Source organism: Lutra lutra, chromosome 5 (assembly GCF_902655055.1).
Source record: "Lutra lutra chromosome 5, mLutLut1.2, whole genome shotgun sequence".
Classification (NCBI taxonomy): Eukaryota; Metazoa; Chordata; class Mammalia; order Carnivora; family Mustelidae; genus Lutra; species Lutra lutra.
In genome coordinates, this window is record NC_062282.1 from 152691156 (window position 1) to 152711921 (window position 20766).

A 20766-nucleotide genomic window follows, 5' to 3' on the forward strand; every position below is an offset into this window, starting at 1 on the left:
GGCTTTAACCCACTGAGCCACCCAGGTACCCCTTAAATAAATAAATTTTAAAGGATGATTAGCTTTATTATATGATTCATGAATTAGGCAGCATCTTATCTAGCAAACAGAAAGGGGCTCCACTGAGCTGTAGGAAGGGAAATATTTTTAAAGGAAGAGAGGAAGAGAAAAAGAAAGAAATCATTGACAGTTCCTTTGCCACTGTGAGGGCATCTGCTTTGCAGCAGGGCAAACTTCTATCGAAAACACACATACAGTAAGAAGAACACATTGATGACTCCGGCTAGGTGACAGCTGAATAAAGACCAGCTGTGGGTGTTCAAATGTCTCTCAAAAGAGGTGATGTGAGTCCTCTGAGGGCAAAAATAATTTTTCCAGGATAATGTGTCTGACAAGTCAGAAATTGCTGGCAAACTGTTCCCACGACTTTACAGAAGTCTTCTCTCCACTGTGTAGTCATAGTTTGAATCATCTTAAATACACGGTGATGGGTGAAGGAATGAAAAAAGCAAATAAACAAACAAAAACCACCATGGAGTTTGCCAGTGAGCCAAGGAAAACCTAGCAGCTACTTTGGGTTTCCCAAAGCCTTAACTGTTCGTTCAACTTAAAGCCATGGTTTATATATCTCATTTTCTCTGATTCAGAAGCAAAGGGATGCCATGTTACACTGGCATCAGAATTTCAGAAATCTCACAATGAGGGGACATTTTGCAGAGGCAGAATGGATGTTACCCACATGTGCCACATTCTTTATAGATACTTTTGCCGGCTGCCTTTGCGTGAGAGTCAGCTGGGGCATTTTCCTGGCACTCTGGTTCAAGTCCTTTCAGTGTGAGCCTCAGTTTTGATGACAGCAAATTCAGAAGATAAGAGAGTAATTATACAGTATAACATTATACTAAGACATATCAAATTTCCACGAATTTCACATAATTTCTAGAATGCTTATATACCTACACAAATAGAACATAAAACAGAGGATATTTTTTTTCTAGGAAGATCACTTAATAGGTAAGGGAACTTTCTTTTCTTTTCTTTTTTTTATTATGATTATTCTTTTTTTTTACTATTTATTTATTTATTTATTTATTATATTTTCAGCATAACAATATTCCTTGTTTTTGCACCACACCCAGTGCTCCATGCAGTCCGTGCCCTCTCTAATACCCACCACCTGGTTCCCCCAACCTCCCACCCCCCACCGCTTCAAACCCCTCAGATTGTTTTTCAGAGTCCATAGTCTCTCATGGTTCACCTCCCCTTCCAATTTCCCTCAACTCCTTCTCCTAACTCCCCTTATCCTCCATGCTATTTGTTATGCTCCACAAATAAGTGAAACCATATGATAATTGACTCTCTATGCTTGACTTATTTCACTCAGCATAATCTCTTCCAGTCCCATCCATGTTGCGACAAAAGTTGGGTATTCATCCTTTCTGATGGAGGCATAATACTCCATAGTGTATATGGACCACATCTTCCTTATCCATGCATCCGTTGAAGGGCATCTTGGTTCTTTCCACAGTTTGGCGACTGTGGCCATTGCTGCTATAAACATTGGGGTACAGGTGGCCCTTCTTTTCACTACATCTGTATCTTTGGGGTAAATACCCAGTAGTGCAATTGCAGGATCATAGGGAAGCTCTATTTTTAATTTTTTGAGGAATATACACACTGTTTTCCAAAGTGGCTACACCAACTTGCATTCCCACCAACAGTGTAAGAGGGTTCCCCTTTCTCCACATCCTCTCCAACACATATTGTTTCCTGTCTTGCTAATTTTGGCCATTCTAACTGGTGTAAGGTGATATCTCAATGTGTTTTTTTTATCATTTTTAAATTTATTTTCAACATAACAGTATTCATTGTTTTTGTACCACACCCAGTGCTCCATGCAATCCGTGCCCGCTCTAATACCCACCACCTGGTTCCCCCAACTTCCCATTCCCCCACCTCTTCAAACCCCTCAGATTGTTTTTCAGAGTCCATAGTCTCTCATGGTTCAACTCCCCTTCCAATTTCCCCCAAGTCCCTTCTCCTAACTCCCCATGTCCTCCATGCTATTTGTTATGCTCCACAAATAAGTGAAACCATATGATAATTGACTCTCTCTGCTTGACTTATTTCACTCAGCAGAATCTCTTCCAGTCCGATCCATTTTGCTACAAAAGTTGGGTATTCATCCTTTCTGATGGAGGCATAATACTCCATAGTGTATATGGACCACATCTTCCTTATCCATTTGTCCATTGAAGGGCATCTTGGTTCTTTCCACAGTTTGGCAACAATGGCCATTGCTGCTATAAACATTGGGGTACAGATGGCCCTTCTTTTCACTACATCTGTATCTCTGGGGTAAATACCCAGTAGTGCAATTGCAGGATCATAGGGAAATTCTATTTTTAATTTCTTGAGGAATCTCCACACTGTTCTCCAAAGAGGCTGCACCAACTTGCATTCCCACCAACAGTGTAAGAGGGCTCCCCTCTCTCCACATCCCCTCCAACACATGTTGTTTCCTGTCTTGCTAAATTTGGCCATTCTAACTGGTGTAAGGTGATATCTCAATGTGGTTTTAATTTGAATCTCCCTGATGGCTAGTGATGATGAACATTTTTTTCATGTGTCTGATAGCCATTTGTATGTCTTCATTGGAGAAGTGTCTGTTTATATCTTCTGCCCATTTTTTGATGTGATTATCTGTTTTGTGTGTGTCGAGTTTGAGGAGTTCTGTATAGATCCTGGATATCAACATTTTGTCTCTACTGTCATTTGCAAATGTCTTCTCCCATTCCGTGGGTTGCGTCTTTGTTTTGTTGACTGTTTCCTTTGCTGTGCAGAAGCTTTTGATCTTGATGAAGTCCCAAAAGTTCATTTTAGCTTTTGTTTCCTTTGCCTTTGGAGACATATCTTGAAAGAAGTTGCTGTGGCTGATATCGAAGAGGTTACTGCCTATGTTCTCCTCTAGGACTCTGATGGATTCTTGTCTCACGTTGAGGTCTTTTAACCATTTTGATTTTATCTTTGTGTATGGTGTAAGAGAATGGTCGAGTTTCATTCTTCTACATATAGCTGCCCAGTTTTCCCAGCACCATTTATTGAAGAGACTGTCTTTTTTCCACTGTATATGTTTTCCTGTTTTGACAACGATTATTTTACCATAGAGTTGAGGGTCAATATCTGGGCTCTCTACTCTGTTCCACTGGTCTATGTGTCTGTTTTTATGCCAGTACCATGCTGTTGGTGATCACAGCTTTGTAGTAAAGCTTGAAATCTGGTAACGTGATGCCCCCAGTTTTATTTTTGTTTTTCAAACATTTCCTTAGCGATTCGGGGTCTCTTCTGGTTCCATACAAATTTTAGGATTATTTGCTCCAGCTCTTTGAAGAATACCGGTGAAATTTTGATAAGAATGGCATTAACAGTATAGATTGCTCTAGGCAGTATAGACATTTCAACAATGTTTATTCTTCCGATCCAAGAGCATGGAATGGTCTTCCTTCTTTTTTGTCTTCTTTAATTTCTTTCAGTGTTCTGTAGTTCCCTGAGTACAGATCCTTTAACTCTTTGGTTAGGTTTATTCCCAGGTATCTTATGGTTCTTGGTGCTATAGTAAATGGAATCGATTCTCTAATTTCCCTTTCTGTATTTTCATTGTTCATGTATAAGAAAGCCACTGATTTTTGTACGTTGACTTTGTATCCTGCCATGTTGCTGAGTTGTTGTATGAGTTTTAGTAGTTTGGGGGTGGAGTCCTTTGGGTTTTCCATGTAAAGAATCATGTCATCTGCGAAGAGAGAGAGTTTGACTTCCTCATTGCCAATTTGGATACCTTTTATTTCTCTTTGTTGTCTGATTGCTGTTGCTAGGACTTCTGATACTGAACAAGAGTGCTGAGAGTGGGCATCCTTGTCGTGTTCCTGATCTCAATATGGGGGAAGGCTGTAAGCTTTTTCCCATTGAGGATGATATTTGCTGTGGGTCTTTCATAGATAGATTTTATGAAGTTCAGGAATGTTCCCTCTATCCCTATACTTTGAAGCATTATAATAAGGAACGGATGCTGGATTTTGCCAAATGCTTTTTCTGCAACAATTGAGAGGACCATGTGGTTCTTCTCTCTTCTCTTATTAATTTGTTCCAGCACATTGATTGATTTGCGAATGTTGAACCATCCTTGTAGCCCAGGGATGAATCCCACCTGGTCATGGTGGATCATCTTTGTGATGTACTGTTGGATCTTGTTTGCTAGGATCTTGTTGAGACTCTTAGCATCCATATTCATCAGGATATTGGTCTGAAATTCTCCTTTTTGGTAGGGTCTTTGCCTGGTTTGGGGATCAGGGCAATGCTGGCTTCATAGAAAGAGTCTGGAAGTTTTCCTTCTGCTTCAATTTTTTGAAACAGCTTCAGGAGAATAGGTGTTATTTCTTCTTTGAACGTTTGGTAGAATTCCCCAGGGATTCCATCAGGTCCTGGGCTCTTGTTTTTTGGGAGGTTTTTGATCACTGCTTCAATCTCATTACTAGATATCGGTCTATTCAGGTTGTCCATTTCTTCCTGGTTCAATTTTGGGAGTACATAGTTTTCCAGGAATGCATCCATTTCATCTAGGTTGCTTAGTTTATTGGCATATAACTGTTGATAATAACTTCTGATGATTGTTTCTACTTACTTGGTGTTAGTTGTGATCTCTCCCTTTTCATTCATAATTTTATGAATTTGGGTTTTCTCTCTTTTCTTTTGGATTACTGTGGCCAATGGTTTATCGATCTTATTGATTCTTTCAAAAAACCAGCTTCTAGTTTCATTGATACATTCTACTGTATCTCTGGTTTCTACCTCATTGATCTGAGCTCTAATCTTGATAATTTCCCTTCTTATGTGGGGAGTTGGTTTCGTTTTGTTGTTGATTCTCCAGTTCTTTAAGGTGTAGAGACAGCTGGCGTGTTCTGGATTTTTCAATTTTTTTGAGGAAGGCTTGGATGGCTATGTATTTCCCCCTTAGGACCACCTTTGCTGTATCCCATAGGTTTGGGACCGAAGTGTCTTCATTCTCATTGGTTCCCATGATTTGTTTAAGTTCTTCTTTGATCTCCTGGTTGATCCAAGCATTCTTAAGCAAGGTGGTCTTTAGCTTCCAGGTGTTTGAGTTCCTTCTGAACTTTTCCTTGTGATTGAGCTCCAGTTTCAAAGCATTGTGATCTGAGAATATGCAGGGAATAATCTCAGTCTTTTGGTATCGGTTGAGTCCTGATTTGTGACCCAGTATGTGGTCTATTCTGGTGAAGGTTCCATGTGCACTTGAGAAGAATGAGTATTCTGTTGTTTCAGGGTGGAATGTTCTGTATATATCTATGAGGTCCATCTGGTCCAATGTGTCATTCAATGCTCTTGATTCTTTATTGATTTTCTGCTTCGATGATCTATTTCTGAGAGAGGTGTGTTAAGGTCTCCTACTATTAATGTATTCATATCAATATGACTCTTTATCTTGATTAACAGTTTTCTTATGCAATTGGCTGTTCCCATATTGGGGGCATAGATATTTACAATTGTTAGAGCATCTTGGTGGGTAGTCCCTTTGAGAATTATGTAGTGTCCTTCTGTATCTCTAACTACAGTCTTTAGTTTAAAATCTAATTTGTCTGATATGAGAATCGCTACACTGGCCTTATTTTGAGGCCCATTGGCATGAAAGATGCTTCTCCAACCCTTCACTTTCAGTTTGAGTGTATCTTTAGGTTCAAAATGGGTCTCTTGTAGACAACATATGGATGGGTCCTGTCGTTGTGTCCAATCTGCAACACTGTGCCATTTGATGGGCGCATTTAGGCCATTCACATTGAGAGTGATTATTGATAGATACGTTTTTATTGACATCGTGTTACCTTTGAAGTCTTTCTTTCTGTAGATTGTCTCTATATTTCTGTTCAATGCTATTCTTAGGATTTTTCCTCTTTTATAGAACCCTCCTTAATATTTCCTGCAGTGTTGGCTTGGTGGTTGCATAGTCTTTTAAGCCTTGCCGGTCTTGGAAACTCTTTATCTCTCCATCCATTTTGAATGTCAGTCTTGATGGATAAAGTATTCTTGGCTGCATGTTCTTCTCATTTAGTGCTCTAAATAGATCTTGCCAGCCCTTTCTGGCTTGCCAGATCTCTTTGGACAGGTCTGACGTTATTCTGATGGGCTTTCCTCTGTAAGTAAGGAGCCTCTTTGTCCTAGTGGCTTTCAAGAGACTATACCTACAATTATGATACCTCAATTTGACTATCAGGTGCCTTGATATTTTTTTGGAATCTATAATCTTCAGTGGAGACCATTCAGCCTCTAGTACATGAACGCTGGTTCCATCCGTGAGATTGGGAAAATTTTCATGAAGAATTTGTTCCACTATATCTTCTAGACTTCTTTCTTTCTCCTCCCCTCCAGGGATTCCAATAATTCTGATGTTGGAACGTTTCATGGCATCATTTATTTCCCTGATTCTGTTTTTGTGGCTTCTAAACTGTTCGTTCCAGGCTTCCTCCTTATCCTTTCTCTCTATCTGTTTGTCCTCCAGATCACTAATTCTATCTTCTGGTCAGTTACCCTAGCTTTGAGAGAATTTAGATTAGTTTGGAACTCATTGAGAACATTGTGAACCTCAGCCCTGGTAGCTTTTAGCTCTGCCCTAACATTGTGAACATCCTCTCTGGTCGCTTTCAGTTCAGCCCTAATCAATTCCGTTTGGTCATCCATGGCTTTCTCCAACCTAGCTATTGCCTGGATAATTGTTAGCCTGAATTCTCTTTCCGACATATTGTCTATGTTGATAGCTGTTAGCTCTGTTGCAGGAGGTCCATCCTCTGTTTTTTTCTTCTGTGGGGCATTCCTCCTCCTAGTCATTTTGGTGAGAGATGACTGAACAGATGAAGCTGGATGTATCAACTGTGGTGCTGTCAAGGTGCACCCTGGAACACTTCTGAGCAATAAGGATTCCCCACACAAATGAGAAAAAAAGAAAAGAAAAAGAAAAAGAGAGAGAGAGACAGGAAAGAAAGGGAAGATAAAAGAGAAGGTTCAGCCCAAATGGGCCCCAAGGTAAGATTTATGAAGTATACAAACAAAAAGAGACAAACAAAAAGACTGAAAAAAATATACAAGAGAAAAAAAAAATATATATATAGGCAAATAAAGGAAGAAGCTCGTCAAAAAGAACCCCAAGTGTAACATTTATATACTATCAGGACAAACACAAAAACACAGAAACACGGTGGAAGGAAAAGATGGGAGAGTGGTTATAAATTCTCAGTGTGGGTGAGGAAGGTTGTTTTGATTCTTCCTGGATGTATCTTGATATCTTTGTTAAAGGACTCAACTTTCCTAAGATAAAGGGGGATTAAAAATTGGTTTACCTCTAGGGGTAGTATTGATTGGGGAAAGGGGATTACTTTGAAGTTTAACTCTATGTGAATATTAGAAAATAAAAATAAAAAAGGAATAAACTAGACTAAACTAAACTAAAATTTTAAAAAAAGAAATTTAAAAAATAGAAATGCAAAAGAAAAACACAGGTGTATGTATCAAAAAGCTCAGGTTAGAAGGTTATTACGGAATTTGATATACTGGACAGCTCACTGTGATGGTAAATAGGTTAAAAAATTATCTATATAAAAAAATGAGCCAAAATAGTGGGAACAAATTAAAAATAAAAGTTGTCCTATGTAGTAGTGGTGGTTGTTCTCTTGTAGGCTTTTTTTTTTTCTTTCTTTCCGGGTTGTTTTTCTGGGGGAGAGGCCTGCCACTGGGGTTTTCAGTCAATGATGTTCCCTGGGTTAAGTCCTCCCGCCCCCCTCAAGGGGGTGGGCTCTGAGGAAACTGGTTTTTTCAGGCTTTTGTTTTCTGAGGTTTTTAATGTTTGTTCACTTTTTTTTTTTCTCTCGCCTTGACAGCTTTTGATGGTTTTTTAGGTTTAGAGGAAAGCAAACTGCACCCTGACCTCCCTCTCAGAGAGAAGCCTCAGTTGGCTGCAGAGCCTATATAAATTCCCCCTTGGCCACTGGCAGAGCAGGTTCTGAGTTGCGGTCCCTGGGGATGCAGGATCTTCTGCTTGTATCCAAAACCATGGCAGCAGCAGCTGTCTGGGCAGCTCCAGACCGCCAGAGAGGTTCCAAGCAGTGATCGCACACTGAGATTTTCCCGCTGGCCCGGTCTGGGAATGCCTGGTCTTTCTGGGTCTAAGAGCACCCGACTTGTGCGCACCTCTCTCAGGGTAGGCTGTGGGTTGAGCGCGCACATCAGGCTCTGAGAGTGGGGTGCAGGTCCGAAAGCACCAGGCTGGGCCTTTGCGCACATGTCTCAGGGGAGAGTTTGGGGTGCGAGTCTCAGGCCCGGGTCTAAGAGTGCCGGGTGGGCCTTTATACACCTCTCTCAGGGGAAGGTGAGGGGTACGCGTGTCTTAGGCTCTGTAGCAGGGCTTGGCATTCTGCTCTCTGGCATGGCTCCCAGCCCCTCACAGGAGCCAGACCCCATGCAATCTCGGGCGCGCTGGCAGCTCAGGGACCAAGACCTGGTTTCTCCGCCACACTATCTCTGACTCAGCGTCAGGGGAGGCTGTCCTGGTTCCGGGGACTTAAGCCCCTGTCCCTAGCTGCCCCGATTCCCACAATTTCCTCCCCGCGATCCTTTGCTCTTTTGGAGTGCTTTCAACCAGTCTCCAAGTTAATGTTGGTCCCCAGATGCAGGGCACTCTCATATTAGGGGTATTACTTTCCAATCAGTCACCTCTGGTGGCTCCCTCCCCCTTTTGTTTATCTTCCCATATTAGTCTGATGTTCCCACTCCGCTTTACCTGCCCACTGGCATCATCTGCCCCTGTAGAGATCCAGACGTGTATAATTCTGATCTCAGGCTGATTTCATGGGTGATCGGAGTTCTTTGGTATAATCAGCTCACTTTAGGGTACAGGTTGAAAAGGCGTCTCCTCCTACTTCCCCGCCATCTTGTCTCTGACTCAGTAAGGGAACTTTCAAAACCTACTACCAAAAGTAGATCAAATCCTGGAAGAACAAAGAAATCTTTGTCTTTTTACAGGCAAGAAACCAAATTTAATTTTGCACGAGCTTACTTTTTTAATAAAATTTTATTTATTTATCTAAATTTCTTTTCAATGTTCCAGAATTCATTGTTTACGCACCACAACCAGTGCTCTGTGCTATATGTGCCCTCCTTAATACCCACCACCAGGCTCACCCATCCCCCACCCCCTCCCCTCCAAAACCCTCAGTTTGTTTCTGAGTCCACAGTCTCTCATGGTTCCTCCCCCCCTCCAATTTCTTTTGTATTAAAATTCTTTCATTCCAATGTGAATCAGTCCTGACCATGCATAAAATTCCTTTCCAAAGACTCCTTTTTCACAATCTTTTTACAACTTTCTTCTGCCTCAAAAAAAAAGTGCATCACCAATCCATATACATGTTTTTTTACTTTTCGTTTATTAAGAGATATTTCCTTTTTTATTTTTTTTAAAGATTTTCTTTATTTATTTGACAGACAGAGATCACAAGTAGGCGGAGAGGCAGGCAGAGAGAGAGAGGAGGAAGCAGGCTCCTTTCTGAGCAGAGAGCCCTATGCAGGGCTTGATCGCAGGATTCTGGGATCATGACCTGAGCCTAAGGCAGAGGCTTTAACCCACTGAGATACCCAGGCGCCCCTCCCTTTTTTATTTTTACTAGCTCTAGCCACATAAGTTAGAGTTCTTAGTCCTTAGAAACTTTAATTTCTAGTGAAAATGAAATAGTAAGCATGAGTGAACTGTGTTCACCAGCATTCTTTATATTGGCAAATTTAGAAATACATTTTGTAATTTCTACCAATGTGGTTTTTTTTTTAATTTTTTTATTTTTTCAGCATAACAGTATTCATTATTTTTGCACCACACCCAGTGCTCCATGCAATCCGTGCCCTCTACAAGACCCACCACCTGGTGCCCCCAACCTCCCACCCCCCACCCCTTCAAAATTCTCAGATCGTTTTTCAGAGTCCATAGTCTCTCATGGTTCACCTCCCCTTCCAATTTCCCTCAACTCCCTTCTCCTCTCCATCTCCCCTTGTCCTCCATGCTATTTGGTATGCTCCACAAATAAGTGAAACCATATGATAATTGACTCTCTCTGGTTGACTTATTTCACTCAGCATAATCTCTTCCAGTCCTGTCCATGTTGCTACAAAACTTGGGTATTCATCCTTTCTTTCTTTCTTTTTTTTTTTTTTTATAGTACACCTTTCAGTAAAGGACTCCAAAAATGTTTACCAACAAACCAATATTTATGTTTAATAAAAAACAAAATTAGGGAAACCTAATTTTAGTAATTAATATTTCATTATCTTATGTTATTTGGAAATGATCTAAATATTTAATGAATTTAACATAAATCATTACTTAAATCTAGCTCAGCAGAACTATAAGGTTTCAGTTTAACAGAAAGATTTTGGAAACTATTTAAAAGCTTACATAATTTTTTTTTTAAGCTCTACACCTAACATGGGGCTTGAACTTACAACCCCAAGATCAAGAGTCACATGGCATAAGAACTGAACCATAGAGGGACCCCTACAGGTTCACCTAAATTTTTAAAAATTTTTATTTATACATTTATTCAATATGCTTGTTCTTTTTTAAAATATTTTATTTATTTATTTGACAGACAGAGATCACAAGTAGGCAGAGAGGCAGGCAGAGAGAGAGGAGGAAGCAGACTCCCTGCTGAGCCAAGAGCCGGATGTCGGGCTTGATCCAAGGACCCTGGGACCATGACCTGAGCGGAAGGCAGAGGCTTTAACCACTGAGCCACCCAGGTGACTCTATGCTTGTTCTTAATAATTATGCTTAGGGGCACCTGGATGGCTCAGTGGGTTAAACCTCTGCCTTCGGCTCAGGTTATGACCTCAGGGTCCTGGGATCGAGCCCCGAATCGGGCTCTCTGCTCAGTAGGGAGCCTGCTTCCTCCTCTCTTTCTCTCTCTCTCTCTCTCTCTCTCTCTCTCTGCCTGCCTCTCCACCTACTTGAGATTGAAATAAATAATATCTTAAAAAAATAATAATTATGCTTAGATTACCCATAAAAGGAGTAATCACACATCATTAGACATCAGAGTCAATTATTCCCCCATTCTTGTTTTTAATTTTAATGCCAGTATAGTTAACATACAGTGTTACATTACCTTCAGGTGCACAATTTAGTGATTCGACAGTTCTGTACATGACTCAGTGCTCACCATAGTAAGTGTACGCTTTAATACCCATCACCTGTTTCATCCATCCCCACTCACTTCCCCTCTGGTAACCAACAGTTTGTTCTCTATAGTTAACAATCTATTTTGTGGTTTGTTTCTCTCAGTCACTTTTTTTCCTTTTGCTCATTAGCTTTTTTTCTTACATTCCACATATGAGTGAAATCATATGGTATTTGTCTTTCTGACTGACTTGTTTCACTTAGCATGATACTCTCAAACTCCATCCATGTCATTATGAATGGTGAGATTTCATTCCTTCTATGACTAAATTATATATATCACATCTTCTTTATCCACTCATCTATCAGTGGACACTTGGGCAGCTTCCTTAATCTGACTATTGTAAATAATGCTGCAGTAAACAGAGGGGTGCTTGCATCCCTTTGAAGTAGTGTTTTTCTATTTTGGGGGTAAATACCCCATAGTCCAACCACTGGGTGGTAGGATAGTTCTATTTTTAACTTTTTGAGGGCCCTCCACACTCTTATCCACAGTGGCTGCACCAGTCATTCCCACCACCTATGTACCAGCATTCCTTTATCTGCACATCCTCAGCAACACTTCTTGTTTCCTGGTTGTTCGTTTTAGCCATTCTGACATGTGTGTGGTATCTCATTTTAATTCTGACTGGCATTTTCCTGATGATGAGTGATGATGTTTATCTTTTCATATGTGTGTTGTCCATCTGGATGTCTTTTTTGGCAAAATGTCTGCGCACGTCTTTTGCCCATTTTTAAATTGGTTATTTGTTTTTTGGGTGTTGAGTTCTATCAGTTCCTCATATATTTTGTATATTAATTCTTCTTTAAAAGGATTTTATAAAAAGATTTTTTAAAAAATTTATTTGGAGAGAAAGAGAGAGAGCATGTGTGGAAGCAGGGGGAGGGACAGAGGGAGAAGAGATTCTCAAGTTGACTCTGTGCTGTGATGGAACCCAATGCAGGACTTGATCTCATGACCCTGAGAAATAGGGAGCGGTTCACACTGTTGTCTGGCCTTACTCTTTGGCTACCAACCTGAACGTTATCAAGCCAAGTTGTTAGGACACAAAACAGGCTTGTAGATGCTTATAGCTTGTAGAATCATAGTTCTTAGATATAAAATAATGTGCTGGAAGGTAGAGCACTTAACTCTGGATTTTAAAGATCCCCTATATTTATTTATTTATGTACTCATTTTACTTATTTATTATTTTTCTTTAAGCCAAGGCTTAATCTCATGTACACATTAACAGAAACCAAGAGTACTGAGGTAATGGAACTATGCACATCATCAGTACCCAAATAGCTAGGGACTGGGACAAGGATTGAACCAGCACATCTCCAAGAATGGGGACTGCAGCCTGATTCCACGCACATGGAGAACTGTCACTGCCACCAACAGTTCCCAAATTGAAATCTGAGTTCAGATCCAGGGGTTAGGTTTAGAAGTTACGAGGAAATGTTCAATAGAGTGCCCTCTATACATCACCACTAATGTCCATCATGGACTAAACCAACAGGTTCCATTAATAAAGACTGCAGACAGGAAGTGCGGAAAAGTCTAAACCAGGAAAGAGCAGTAAATACAGACTGTGGCCTGGAACTGGGGAAGGGATTCCAGGGTAAACTTCTGTCTGAGCCGAGGGCTAAGGGCTGGTGCTCTGTCACTGCCTTCTGTGTTTGTGACAGAGTGATCCATTAACCTGGACTTGAAAGGCAATTCAGTCAGGAATGGTAATGCAAAAAAGAGCTCAAACCAAGATGGACTTACTGGTGGCGCTTGGAAATATTGAGAAAGACTCTCAACTCAAAAAGATTCATGGGGTGCCACCCCTGTGTTTCTTTTTGTCCCCAGATAGAGTCAAAAGTTCACTTTGGATACAGACACTGCCACCAAATCTCTTAAAAAACAAAATTCAACCAAGTATATTCTAAAGACCTAATTCGATTTATTTATTTTTATTTATTTATTTATTTATTTATTTATTTATTAAAGATGTTATTTATTTATTTGACAGAGAGAGATTAAAGTAGGCAGAGAGGCAGGCAGAGAGACAGAGAGAAAGGAGGGAGCAGGCTCCCTGCCAAGCAGAGAGCCCGATTCAGGACTGGATCCCAGGACCCTGAGATCATGACCTCAGCCTAAGACAGAGGCTTAACCCACTGAGCCACCAAGGCGCCCAACCTAATTGGATTTATTAAAAGACTTATGAATCTGCCAGTATCCCATCTAGCAAATAGAAAGGAGCTCCATCAAGCTACAGAAAGGGAAAAGTTTTTAAGCACATAGAGAAACCAGAAAAGAATCTATTGTTTTAGCCAAGTTTTTTCTCCTAAGGGAGAGATGGGGATCTGTCAGTACAGTTTTTAGTGCTGACCGGGAAATAGCCTTGCTGACTACTGAAAGATTACATCCCTGGAGGTTGAAACCGCTTTTAGGTATTAAGCCTTGGTTAACTCAATTGGGGCACTAACTCAAGTGCCTCCATTATGACCCTGTGCCTTTCTTCTTAACACATGGCTCTGTAGAACTATAAAGTCTGTGAGTCATGTTGTTGAGAGGATGAGATAAGAAATGTATGTCTAGATGTTCACCTAAGGTTTACTGGCATGGATTTCTCACATTCCCTCCCATTTCTACCGCAGCCACAGAGGACACGCTGCCAGCGGTCAGAATACAAGCTCTCAGGGATACCATAAGGTACTCTGCCCCTGCTCTCCCTGCATTGCTGTCGCAGCAGAAAATAACAAATAACAGGACATCACATACAACATCAGCTGAGGGCATGGCTTTTGTGAGGCTGAAATTTGCTCAGCATATAGGATCTTGCTGTCCACATCTGTTTGCATTTCCTACCCCGTCGTTTGATTGCCTTTTGCTGTATTTGTTCTATTCCTCAGGACTTGTCTCAGAGATTTCCTCACTCTCCTGTGTATTTTCTCCTACATCCCCTGAGAATGCACAGGCATGAGACCACACCTGATAGGGCTGAAGTCTCATCTTGTTGGCTCCTCCCTGAGGCCCTAATTGTATACACTTCTTTCACACTCACTGTTTCCCATTCTGCTTTGTGTCCTGCCTGCTGTCCAAAGGGGTGATAGTGTTTGCTCTTCACACAGCAAGGGCTTGACCCTGCACATGCCACTTGCTCAAGATTTCTACTCTTCTGCATGTGAAGAATATTCCTGCTGAGAAGTCACAAGTGCTTTCTTAAGTTGCTTAATAGCTACCCCTTGCAAGCTAGATTCCCAGTATTTTCTTCTAAGGAGAATGTTTCCATGCCCTAGTCATATGTGTGTCAGTCCAGACCTTGTACACTTGCTCTAAATAATTTCTTCCCAAATTTGTTTTTGCCATCCTCCATCCTAGGCTGCAGCCAATGGCTGCCAGGAAGCCCCTGGAAGATGTGTCTGATCCCTCAGTTTTAGCCCAAGCTCACCTCTCCGGCCTGCATGCTGGCTGGACATCAGTGGTGACTTGAAGCGACTTGCTTGCTGGTCTAAAAACTGAGGGAAACCCTGAGGCAACAGATGAAAAGACTACTTCAGACACCTTAGTCAGAAAAAGGAGAGGGCTTGGGGACCAGACACTCTAATGCATTCCCAAGCCTGACTCTGCCTCCACCTTCATTGTGAATGTTATCAATACAACAAGGGAATAAGAAAAACAAGAAGGAATGTGACGCTGTAATAATCGATACAGTGGCATAGGAATATCATGTGACTAGAACGAAGTATGCTTGTAATGGGCATGCAGACAGGGAGTGTATGGAATGCGTGACAACTGAAAATAAATATTTCTACTAAATCAAGCATTTACTCCCTCGATGAGTGCATTGAACCACAATGAGAATCTGGCTGTTTTTAGCCCAGAAACCTTAAAAGGGCCCCGTTTTCTGGACACCCCTTCTTCATTTTTCATCCAGTCTCATCCAGGGAGGCATGTGTTTATTGTCTTCTCTAGCCAGACAATATTAATTCCTACAGTTGCCAGTCTTCATAGGAGAGAGTATACAGATATTTCACATTCCATTTAGTCCTGTGTATATGATTTCCTTGGTTCCCACAGCTCAAGGTATTCTAATCCTTCATGATCAGATAGGTCCAGGACTGCAGATCCAGCTCAGTTTGATTGCCAGCAGGCAAGCTGACAGAGGGACCTCCTCATCATGGCTGACTTCTTACAACATTCCACTCAACTCCTGCTTCAGTTTTTGCTCATGCCACCTTTCCCATCAATGCCACTTTATAGACTACTCAGTCCTCCAGGTGACTTATCTCTCCCATAGGGTTTCTGTCCCCTTTTACACCCAAGCATGAAACAGGGGATGGGTGGGGTATCAGGACAGTTGGGGTGGTTCATAGAAAGTCCCAGGTGGATAGTCCAGCATGACTTTTTAGAGCATAGGGATCCATGCCCCCTGCTGTATCTACTCCCATAAAAACAAAAAGAAATCCTTTAACACATTTCCAATCATTAAAAATTTCTATCTCCTAATGAAAAATATACGGTATCTTTTCTGAGAAGGGAAGGAGCCTCTCATCCTTGTTTAGCTACCTCATGTGAGAACCAAGGTCTCATGGTGATGTTTAAGGTTATCAGAAGTGGATTTTCTGGAGGGTTCCACAGAACAGGTGGAAAGGGGTGTGAGGGTATGTGCTGGTGCTGTCTTCCTAGATTTGCCACCATGAAGAAGTATTATTTTCATAACATTACAAATAGAGAAAACTAAAGCAAGATAAACAAAGAATAATGTGGACAGGAAAGTTTGGATAAAAGAATCAGGCTTTGAAATTAGTTGTAAGAATGAAGAGTATCTTAAAGAAGAAGGACTTTCCAAGATAAGGGAAGAGACTGAGCAAGGGCAAATTTTACATCCAGGTCAGAAGTCTACACAATGTCTGGACAGAAAGAGAAGGGCTGCTGGATACAATGCTGTGGCCAAGACTGATGTTATACTGTCCCTAAGAGTAGAAGCCATCCCTTGTTATACTAACTATTTTTCCTTCCCTCTTCTCTTCTCCCCATAGTGCCTTCTCCTGCTCCAGCCATGGGTCAGTCCCCCTCTTCCCAACCCTCTCATGGTGGTGATTTGGCCTCCAGCTTTGAGAGGTTTTTTAAGGACTTCAAGATGGAAAGCAAAATCATCTCTCAGGAAGCCATCAAGTCAATTCAATCAAGCCTGAAAGTGGGGGACCTTCAGAGTGCATGTTCTGTCATCAATAATGCATTGAGAGATATCAATAATGCCCCACTGAGCATTGCTGTGACTGGGGAGTCTGGGACAGGGAAGTCCAGCTTCATCAATGCCATACGGGGTTTGCAGGATGAGGAGGAAGGGGCTGCCACTACTGGGCCGGTAGAGACAACCATGGAGAGAACAAAATATGAACACCCAAAGCTTCCCAATGTGACATTATGGGACCTTCCTGGCATAGGGACCACTAAATTTCCGCCTCATGAGTATCTGGAGAAAATGAATTTTAGGGAGTATGACTTCTTTATCATCATCTCTGCTACCCGCTTCAAAAGCAATGATGCACAACTGTCTTCAGCAATTGAAAAAATGAAGAAGAATTTCTACTTTGTTCGAACTAAAATAGACAGTGATTTGAGGAACGTAAAAAGGTGTCAACCCAACAAATTTAATGAACAAGAAATCCTGGAACAGATCCGCAATGACTGTGTGGATAAACTTAAAGAGGCCAATGTGAGTGATCCTCAGGTCTTCTTAATCTCCAGCTTTGAGTTGGCTGACTATGATTTCCCAAGGCTGGAGAGTATCCTTCTGAGGGACCTCCCAGAGCATAAGCGCCACATCTTTATGCAACACCTGCCGAATATTACTGAGGCCACCATTGACCGTAAGAAGGATTCCCTGAGACAGAAGGTCTGGCTGGAGGCCATGAAGGCTGGAGCATCGGCCTTTGTCCCTATGATGGGTTACATCAGTGGTAACGATATGGAGACTTTAAAGGACTCTTTAACCCTCTACAGGGTTTTCTTTGGGCTGGATGACTCATCCCTGAAAATCATGGCCAAGGACTTGGATGTATCGGTGGAGAAACTCAAGGAAAACCTTAAGTTTCCCCATTTGCTATCAGTTGAGAAGGATGAGGAATCCTTAGGAGAAAAACTGCGGAGATATGTGGAAAAATTCTGCGCTGTTAGTGGAGGACCCATTGCCTCTGGTATTTACTTTAATAAGATTTTCTACCTTCAAAATTTTGTCCTTGAGACTGTGGCGAGTGATGCAAAAGTTCTTCTTAAAAAACAGATTTCTAAGGACTTTGAGGACTCTGGGCAAGCCTGTTTACCTCAGGATGTTGGGAATGAAAATGGGAAAAGTAAGACAGCCAGCTCCTGAATTATTCTCAGTGCTGCTATGGCACTGGTGCCTGGAAAGATGACTTAGGGCTTCCTTTAAGCATTCTGACCCACTGCCCTCAAGGGTATCACAGACATTTCTATAATACACTCTTAATAAACCACTAACGTAATGACTATTATTTGACAGTGAGAGCAATGAGCTCTAAAGAATCCTTCCTTTGTATGATTGTTTTGGGAAAAGTGAAGGACAGTAATCTGGAATTTTCTGATTAGTGGAGAGAATAACTCTTTGTGTGATGGTTACTTCATACACAGCACCGGTCTTTCTATTGACATACTAGTAAAAAATGGCTATGCACAGAGTGGGCTCTGAAAATGAATTTTGAAATAAACGCATGCATAGTGCATTTTTGGTGTTCCTGACATTCTGTTATGAATCCGTAAATTCTCTTCTTAAAATTTTTATTTAAATTCCAATTAGGAAACATACAATGTAATATTAGTTTCAGAGGTACAGTATAGTGATTCAATGCCTCCAAGTAACACCCAGTGCTCATCACAAAAAGTACACTCCTTAATTCCCATCTCCTATTTAAACCATCCCCCCAGTCACCTGCCTTCTGGTAACCATTAGTTTTTTCTCTATAGTTAAGTGTCTGTTTCTTGGTTTGTCTTTCTCTGTCTCTTTTTTTCCCCTTTGCTTATTTGTTTTTTTTCTTAAGTTCTACATGTGAGTGAATTTGTATGATATTTATCTTCTTTGAGTAACTTATTTCACTTAACATAACTCTATCCTCATTTATGTCATTGCAAATGGAAAGATTTCATTCTGTTTTATGACTGAGCAATATTTCATTTTATCTGTATCTATATCTTTATCTGTACCTATAAATCACATCTTCTTAATCCATTGATCAGTCAATGGGCACGTGGGTTGTTCCTATTATTTGACCATTGTAGATAAGCACTGAGTTGCATGTATCCCTTTTAATTAGTATTTTTCTAATATTTGTGTACATAACTAGTAGTGCTGTATCATTGGGTACTTCTACTTTTAACTTCTTGAGGAACGTCCATACTGTTTTCCAGAGTGGCTATACCATTTTACATTTCTACCAATGGTGCAAGAGGGTTCCCTTTCTCCACATCCTCACCAATGCCTGCTGTTTCTTGTATTGTTGATTTTAGCCATTCTGACGAGAGCAAGTTTATATATCATTGTAGTTCTGATTTGCATTTCCTAGATAATGACCAATGTGGAGCATCTTTTCATGTGTCTTTTGGCCAGCTAGATGTCTTCTTTAGAAAAATGTCTATTCATGTATTCTGCCCAGTTTTAATGTTATTTATTATTTGTATGTTGAACTGTTTAAGTTCTTTATATATTGTGGATATTAACCCTTTACCAGGTATGTCATTTGCAAATATCTTGTCCCATTCCAGAGGTTGCCTTTTAGTTCGTTGGCTGTTTCCTTCACTCTGCAGAAGCTTTTTCTTTTGATGTAGTCCCAATAATTTGTTTTTGCTTTTGTTTCCCTTGTCTCAGGAGATTCTTCTAGAAAGAATTTGCTAAAGCCAATGTCATAGAAGTTACTGCCTGTGTTCTCTTCTAGGATTTTTATGGTTTCAGGTCTCACATTGAATTCTTCAATCCGTTTTTCACTTTATTTTTGTATATGGTGTAAAGAAGGGGTGCAGATTTAGAGAGTGTCTTTGGTGTATGCTGCATGTACCCTGCTGTTGTGTTTTGGCTGCTCTATCCTTCAGGCCAGTTGTCTGTAAAGGCTCTATTTGTCTGCAGTAGGCAGTGTTTGTTCCTTTTCCTGAATCCTGAGTTTTAACCAAGTGGGATCATGCTTTTTTGTGAAACAAGACCTGACACCACCCTTATGAGAAGCTATGAAGGCCTGAAGAACCCTGTGGTTGGTGGGAGATGTGGTGTGGACAGGCGTTCGGGCTGGTCTTCTGGGGGAGGAGTCTGTCACCCTGGGACTGATGGAAGCCTAAGAAGGGCATTTCCACTGCCTTCTGGCATTTCCAGAAGGGTGGATTTTGGTGTATGCAAATTAAGCAGCCAGTGTTGGCACCCTGCTGTTTCCTGCAGGTGGCTCTGTGTTTATGCTGAGGGGTGGGGAGGAAATGGCACTGGCCACTACCTTTGTTCCTAGGAAGGTGTCTCCATGATGCTGCCTCTGAGGGACTAGTCTGAGAAGATCGAAACATCTCCCCACTATGTGCCCCAGGCACTATTTAGATCACTGTTTCCAGGCTGTCTGTCTGGGGTTGTTTGCCTGTGTTTTCACCAGGAGCAGTGCCGTGCCCTCTGGGCTCTTACCCAGCTGAGCCCACTGACCTTTACAATTCCAGGGTTTAAGACCTGCCAGCTTCAAGAACTCATGACATTTAGACCCTCTTGTTTCCCATGCCAATTCCTTTGAGAAATGTTTTCCTTTTGTGTTACTTATGTGCTCCATTTTCTCTTGTCCTTTTCTATGACCATGCCTCTCTCCCCTCCACAGCTTGCATGTTTCTTTTCTTCCCTATACCATGGCTCTGTAGTTCCTACATTTTTCAATGTGGCCCCTTCACTCCTTCAGTCATGGAGTTTGTTCTGTAGTCCTTATGGTCTATTTCTGGGGTATTTAAGATGATTTGATAGTTCTCTAGTTGTGTTTGTAGGACAAGGTGAACCTAGGGTCCTCCTACTTTGCCACCAATTTCCTCTCCAAAACATTTGCCTTCCTTCATGAATGCAATAATGTTCTGATTTTTGATAGATCACCAATTAATGTTCACTGATAACCTTCTTTTCCTTTTTAGGGTTACCTGGGGGGAGAGTGGGTAGAGGGGTTTGGAGATTGTGTTTAATCAAGTAGCCAAAGATTTGATCCATCATGTCTATGTAATAAAATCCCCATAAAAACCTAGACACCAATGCCCAAGTGGGCTTTTTAGTTGATATTTACATTGTTGTTCTGGGAGGATGGTGTACCCTGATTCCATGGGGAGAGGCATGGAAGCTGTGTCCTCCCTCCCAGACCTCACCCTATGTATCGTTATATCCCAAATACAATGAAACTATATTTATACATAAAAAGCTTTCCTGACTTCTGTGAATCATTCTAATCAATTATCAAGCCTGAGGGAGTTATAGAAACTCTCACATTTGTAG

At 41.2% G+C, this 20766-nt stretch overlaps 1 protein-coding gene across 5 annotated transcripts in view; it reads left to right on the forward strand.

The window, feature by feature from the left end:
* The window catches only part of LOC125100147 (T-cell-specific guanine nucleotide triphosphate-binding protein 2-like), a 303876-nt gene extending 285875 nt beyond the window's left edge, over positions 1-18001 (forward strand). For 2 of the 5 annotated variants that reach the window (XM_047730073.1, XM_047730072.1), the window contains exons 2-3: positions 13910-13964; positions 16295-18001. In XM_047730073.1, the coding sequence (XP_047586029.1) occupies positions 16315-17631 (1317 nt within the window). In that variant the 5' untranslated portion in view covers positions 13910-13964; positions 16295-16314 and the 3' untranslated portion in view covers positions 17632-18001. Of the gene's footprint in view, positions 1-13909; positions 13965-14633; positions 16223-16263 lie in introns of all 5 variants that reach the window. The other 3 variants (XM_047730077.1, XM_047730075.1, XM_047730074.1) reach the window with 2 other exon arrangements.
* The last annotated feature ends 2765 nt before the right edge of the window (positions 18002-20766 follow it).